Source organism: Temnothorax americanus, unplaced genomic scaffold (assembly GCF_048541705.1).
Source record: "Temnothorax americanus isolate GAGA-0224 unplaced genomic scaffold, ASM4854170v1 Scaffold49, whole genome shotgun sequence".
Taxonomy (NCBI): Eukaryota; Metazoa; Arthropoda; class Insecta; order Hymenoptera; family Formicidae; genus Temnothorax; species Temnothorax americanus.
This window is the reverse complement of record NW_027509646.1, coordinates 1,103,711-1,110,452: the sequence shown is the minus strand read 5'-3', so window position 1 is coordinate 1,110,452 and position 6,742 is coordinate 1,103,711. Positions and strand designations below refer to the sequence as shown.

General features: G+C 35.4%; 1 protein-coding gene and 1 long non-coding RNA gene across 3 annotated transcripts; one reads left to right on the top strand and one right to left on the bottom strand.

Annotated features, from left to right (window-relative positions):
* Window positions 1-1,153: 1,153 nt before the first annotated feature.
* LOC143903689 (nuclear receptor-binding factor 2) lies at window positions 1,154-3,028 on the top strand. Of its 2 annotated transcripts, none has more exons than XM_077417548.1 (3): window positions 1,154-1,306; window positions 1,642-1,898; window positions 2,004-3,028. In XM_077417548.1, the coding sequence occupies exons 1-3, from the start codon at window positions 1,280-1,282 to the stop codon at window positions 2,485-2,487; spliced, it is 768 nt and encodes a 255-aa protein (XP_077273674.1). In that variant the 5' UTR covers window positions 1,154-1,279; the 3' UTR covers window positions 2,488-3,028. The 2 variants fall into 2 exon arrangements, with proteins under 2 accessions (XP_077273674.1, XP_077273673.1); XM_077417547.1 differs by lacking the exon at window positions 1,154-1,306 and adding an exon at window positions 1,365-1,415.
* Window positions 3,029-3,543: 515 nt separating this feature from the next.
* On the bottom strand, window positions 3,544-6,447 carry LOC143903710 (uncharacterized). Its single transcript, XR_013258794.1, has 2 exons — window positions 5,421-6,447; window positions 3,544-5,311 (listed from the first exon to the last, which is right to left on the bottom strand). It is a non-coding gene; the product is annotated as an uncharacterized LOC143903710 (long non-coding RNA).
* Between the last annotated feature and the right edge of the window lie 295 nt (window positions 6,448-6,742).

Genomic DNA, 6,742 nt, shown 5'->3' with positions numbered 1-6,742 from the left:
AATAATATTAATAATTCTTAAGTTATTTATTTACTTCTGCATGTTGTGCATAGAAGGCGATGGCGTAAGAAAAAATGTAGCCAAACTACCTGTCACAGTTTTAAACTGTTTTTATTCGAGATAGATGCTTTATTTATTTATCTTGCATTAGCACACTCTTAAAATCCTCCATAAAATGCTGAAAAGTGATATTTCTTCCAAGTTTCGGGAGACACATATATAATTAAGAAAAATAAGAAATAACTAAACTGGCATAATAATTAAAGTTACAATTTGTTTGTTTTGATGAAAATAAAGGTAAAGAAGAAATTATAAAAATGTTGGAATTCCGTCAACAAGGTGGCGTAACCTCCCAAGGAAAAAGTTTGCTAGGGGAAAAGTATAAGTAATATCTAAAATACTTTGAAAACACATATTATCTATTGGATATCAAAATGTCAAGAAATGCATTGAAATTGGGCGCAATATTAATTCGCTATCGAATGGGATCGATCGTGCCTTCGTGCCTTGTCGTGAAGCTAAAGAAACTTAATTAGGGCCACGGCATATTAAAAAAAATAGCAGGAAGACTCCTATGTCAATTTCTATCAATACAGGTTAATTGCAAGCTTAGTTTAACTTACTTTCTATCTTTTTTTAGTTCAAGAGTTAGAAAAAATAAAAAGTAAGTTAAACCGAGATTAAAATTAATCTAATGTGATAGAAATGGACAAGCGGTGAATGTATCGACCAATCATAATCGAAAATTCTCGAGAACGCAAGGCTGCCATTCTGAAACTCCCGCGGCTATGTGATTGGTCCACTTAAAGTTGTTCTACGTGTGTTACGACCCTTATTGCATGAATCTTCTGGTGAAAACATTTTTCAGATTTTTTCAGAAATTTTGTGAACAATTGGGATTTATGAAAAATTCTGAAAAAATATATAAAGTTTCTCAGATATACTTTCAGAAATAATTGGATGAAGATTTTCGGTATCCGTATATATGAAAATTCCTGATAAAAACTGCACAGATTTTCTCATATTCATATTCAGATTTTTACAAAGATATATAGTGGCGAAAAAATATTTTATTCTTATTTTGTCCGAGTTTTTCTTAAAAACGTTCCAATTTGTATAAAACATCTAAAAAATTCTGAGCATTCTGATAAAATCTGAAAATTTTTGTAGAAATTTTGATTAATAATAAAATTCTGATATTTTTCCACCGGAGTATACAGTAGATAGTGCAGATGATCCTAGGGACATTCTCTGTAACTGCTTCCCACTATAATTAGTGATGATGGAGACATCCGCCTTGAATCTGGTGAGTCTTGTTTTCCTCACCTAATATATATTTTTGTATTGTTTATATAATATATTTTTATATTTAATATTACATGCCAGTTATATATATATATATATATATTCCACGAGTTGAGTAAAAAATAATAATGATTGCTTATATCTCTTAGGAGAGTCGTCGATACACTGTATTTTATAGAGCTAGAAATGAATTAGACACAACAAAAACACTTTAATATACAGCTGTTATTTTATTGAATAAACAGCGAGGATTATTCCTCTCGCGGGAAACTTATTCCTACGTATCTTATTTATTATGAATCGTTCAATTAATGAGATCGATGCTTTCATTCTAAGGCACATGAAAAGCAGAGGAGAGCAGAAGCGCTGTTGCGAGAGGGAAAGTTTGAGGAAGCGGCCAAGTGTCACGAGACTGTGGCTGATCTTCTAACAGAGGCCCATGCACAACTTGAGTCCAGTCTCATTCATGTACGTGCGTCCACTTTATCTCCCCAAAACACATCGAAATTTTTGACACCGACTCACTCGCTCGTCACGTTGGAATCCCTCAATCTACAACGAGACTATCACAAGAGACAGGCAGCTGTTGTCAGGTATGTTACGTGCGTATAATATTTTCAAGTTGCAAATTAGCTGCCTTGCATCACAAACGTTTACGTATATGACTTTTCATTATTGTGAGAAATTTTATTTGTTAGAATGAAACAAGCGCAATACGAAGAATACAAGACAACATTAGAGAATCATCAGAAAGATCTTCTCAATAAGCATGCAGCGAGATACAGCGAGAGAGATAACGCGGACATAAGAATTGACAAGTTCGATGGTTCTTTACGTCAAGCTATATACAAAACTATCGATGAGCAAGACAGTCTTCTGACTTTGATAGATATCAAGCTACCGCCTAGTGCCGAAGAGAAAAGTTTCAAACATCCAAAAGACACAGGTACCGTTATAGAAGAGCTCAAAACCGTTAACAGCCAATTGCGATCGCTTGTAGGGAGCTTGCTCAGTCAGCTAGAGGCAAAGGAGGAAGAAGTGCGTCAACTGACAGAGCGTCTCTATGCGATGTCTGTCAATTCTAATGACGGTATCAGAGCCGAAGAACACCCCCTGTGTCTTGATCCTTTACCTCCGTTGACACCTCTGGAAATGCCACTTTTCGATTTCTCGTCTTCATAAAACACAAGTTATCTAAGATACGCTTCGGAAATATTTGCGAAAGAACTTTAAAGTGAAATTAATATTAACCAATTACACGACTAGTATGACTAGTACTGAAAGCATCATATTTTCAAATATTACTATTGGAGTGTATTTCAAATATTGGAGTGTATGCAATTATAAATTTTATATAAACAGTATATAGCAAAATGCAACGTGTATTTCTTATGTTGTAAATTTTGACGTAAAAGGTGTTCGTGCAAAAAAAATATGTATATATACATATATGTATATATATTTTTTGTTGTGATCCTTTTAAATATACGCTGAAGATCTGTTCAAAAGTTCGGCTGTGTATTGAATCAGCTGTATGGAGTTAATAGTTATGAAAAAATCAATAATAATAAGCGAAGATTCCTCAGATCATGAGCGGTCGATTTGTAAATAGAAGTTCCGAGCAAGCCGAGTGTTACGCGGGCGGTTGTTCGGTCACTAGTTCTGAGATTGTAATCCTCTGTGATCTATTATTGTGCAAATAAAGCTTAAGTTTCAGTTCCAAGTGTTGCAGTTATTCTATGTAAGTGCGGGAGGTTCGCGGGGGTGTCGCAAGAAATTAATTCTCAATTTTTTAAAATTTCTATGTTGATCTGAATATTCCTAACTTTAACAACAAATCTCAAATAACAAAGATAAATATACAATATCTCTTCAACAGTATTATTATTATTAATATTATTAATATCTCCGACAAATGTCTTTGGATAAAAATTTCACAATGATAACTATAAGTTGTCTGTATCAGCTTCTTGAACTTTGTAAACGTCCCAATTTGAAGTGGCCAGGGCCTTTCCAGAATTAAAATTGATAATGTATCGGACGAGATATCGGACGATAAGTAGGCTGGGAGTCTTGCCCCCAGCGAAGATATATATCAAGTTAAAAGATAATCACGTAGACAAATGCTATCTTCAAGATCGTATTACGATCTATCATTACATATTTTTATTTATGCTCTTCTGTTAAAAGAACCTCCCGTATTGATGCGCTCCTAAATAAATAGTGTTTGCCGATTTCCTTTTCTCTTTTTTTTTTTAATATATCGCAGATCTCTCGCGAAATTAAATAAGGTCATTTCTTGTCTCGGGTGTAAAGAGCAGACTCCACGTCTAGCAAGTATCGCAAACTTTTGTAAACAGATGTCGGCTCCAGCTTCGTCATAAGATAAATTAAATCATTAAAAGTAGTCATATATTGTGTATATGTATATCTATAGTTGCTTTCCATTTACACTCAAGTGATCTGAGTCACTCAGTTGTGTATTTTATACTCGGGTAAGATAAAGTCATTTTGTACTTACCTGTTTATTTTGGTGACAAAGCTATCGCATAACAATACAGATTCGTAGCCTCACTTTTAATGTGAGTCTATTAGATTCATTAAAGCACACGGTTTCGATTGTGGATAAAAACTCAGTTGAATCTCACTTGCCAGCATGCAAAAAGAACGTGCATTCAACTGAGTTATGACGCCACAAGTGAGAATTATCTGAGTTTTGATGTAAATGGAGAGCAACTATTATAACGTCGTGTTTTCTGAGTATCTGGAAGCACACGTACGAGATAAACACAAGACGTTTAACATATTTATGAAGATAATTAAACCAGTATTGCCAAATAAATCGTTAAGTTGAGCATGTGATAATTATTGTTGACGCCATAAAAATGTTGTTGCAAATGACTCGGGAGTATTTTTCCACGTATAACAACGCGCATGACATATAACTTATATAAAATTAGTAATCTCTAAACTCATCGAAACTTAATAGAGTTTTGACAAAATTTTCCAAATGGCATGAGATAAAATATCTTCTTACTACAATTAAGTTTGTCAACTGTAAATTAATAAATTAATAATAATAATTATTATTATTATATGTATTATCCAAATATAACTATATTTATTAGTTGTAAATTAATTTAACATAAATACTGCTTGCATAAATCTATATATATTGCCTTCTATTTTGAAAAACTTCGAAGAATAATATGTCTTTTTATACATTGAAAGTCCTGAGAGACCGATTACTTATTTATCAAGTCACACCTTTCTGATCGATACTTTACGACGCCAACGTACCCGAAGCTTTCTTATCGAAATTAATCGAAATTAATCGCGTATCACGATCACATGTCGTACCAGTGTACTTATTTACAATGGCATGAGAACGTCACGTGAGTCTCAGCCGTGCGCTCCCCGTTATCCACACACGCTGGATTTCTTTTTTCTTTATAATATCTCGCAACGGGGCCTCGTGTACTAATCACGGCAGCCAGCGCGGCATTAGTATACAAAATTTCCATCGACGTAATCTCAAATGCATATCTAAATTTATCATCTTTATGCGTAATTGCGTAAATTGCTTGAACTGGCCCCAAACTTCCATGCCCGACGAAGAAAACATTTAATAAAATATCGATAAGATATATTACTTTCCTGTAAAATTTCCAGACTATCGACGCCCTTCAAACATCCGCCACTTTTTTAATCGCAGATCTTCGTTTTATCAACGTGGAATTATTTTATTCGACGAAAATCGTCCAGGAAGCTACATCTTGACTGTAACTGTGACCTTGTGATCAAGCTTTCGAATTAAAACTCTGTCTGATGTGATACTCGGAAATCGGGGCATACACGATTGTGTCATCTATTTTCTCCCTTTAGCTGTATCTATTTCGACACGTTATGTACATCTAACATTTCAATGCATAACTTTTGTAACGACGTGCTAAACGGGCTGAAATAAGAGGCGATATCAGGTTGATATCGTGAAAATTGACCTCGTCTGGAAGATAACAAGAAGAATTTAAAAACGGGCATACATCTAATTGCAAGAACATAAAAACCATGTACTTGAATAACTGAAAAAATCAAATAGAATTTCAAAGACTCACGTATATATACTTATGCTATATCTACAATGAGATATCGCGATAGCAGGTGTGCAATATCTGCCAGACGCTGGATTTAACCGACTGGTGGTTGCAAAAAGATATGGTTCGTTATCGGGCTCGTTTGATATTTTTAGACATTGATACATTTGTACCCCCTCGACTCATTCTTCATGAATATCGGTGGAAAGTTTTCTATGCTATTATTACATATGATGTGTAATTTCATCAGGCTACATTGCTTCACGTCTGATTATCTGAATGACATTGAAAAATAAATTCAAATAACTTAAATTTACATTACGAGAAAGAATATATCTTGCGTACGATCTACCGATACTTATCTCGACAATTCGTCTCAAGTAGGTATTACATAATATTAATCGCTTCACTAATGAAATAGGTGAAGCAAGCTTTCCGTAGTTTTTCGAGGACCACCCCGTGCGATTTATTTTGATATTTTAATCGTTAAACGTATCTTCGAGAATCTAACTTTTATATCTTAAATACGTGCACGTGTACGTAAAATGAATCAAATAAGCATGACGAAAAATGCGGATAAAAAAATGAAATCTTATTCCATATTTTTTAATTAATTATTTTTTAATTACGTTGTTCCGCTTCTGTTGTTTAACTGGCAATATAAGTCGACGACCGATGCGGATGCGATACGAAATGACGCCTGTCGTTCGTGCTGCATTAAACGCGTTTCCACGTTTCCACATTATCTCGCATTATCTCTTCGTGGTTTTACGTCAAGCCTCGTGCCGCGCTTTTACAGCTAATATCGTCAATTTTGCCGATCGCGCAAATACGGCGACGAACGTGTACACGGTGTACATAGTCCATAGTTCCGTGCTGCTGCGGATCTTTACCCGCGAATATGCGTCAGCGCTGTGCCTCAGAGTTTATCAATTCCGCTTAAAAGTTGATAAAGACCCTCGAGACACGCAATTATCGCACAATCCCCCCCCCCCCGTTGTCCGCCCCCGGGGGACAAAAATCCTCTTCCCGGCGGAGACGGCGATATAATTGTCGTGAATGACGCGTAAAAGACCCCCCTTTTATGCTGGGCGTGACGTTGTATTTATCGTATATAAAATACCGGTCCGTGAGCGACTCGGGCATCAGTACTGGTCCTCACCTCTGCGCGATCAAATGGGGCACAAATCAAGAACGTAACATAACAACTCTTGCTACTCCACGAAAGCTATCAAGCTTCATTCCAACGATCTAGTCAATACTTGCAGTATATATACCGCACAAATCCAAGGTAAGTCCTTATTTCATTTTATTGCTAATTTTTGCGACTTTGACGAGTCTGT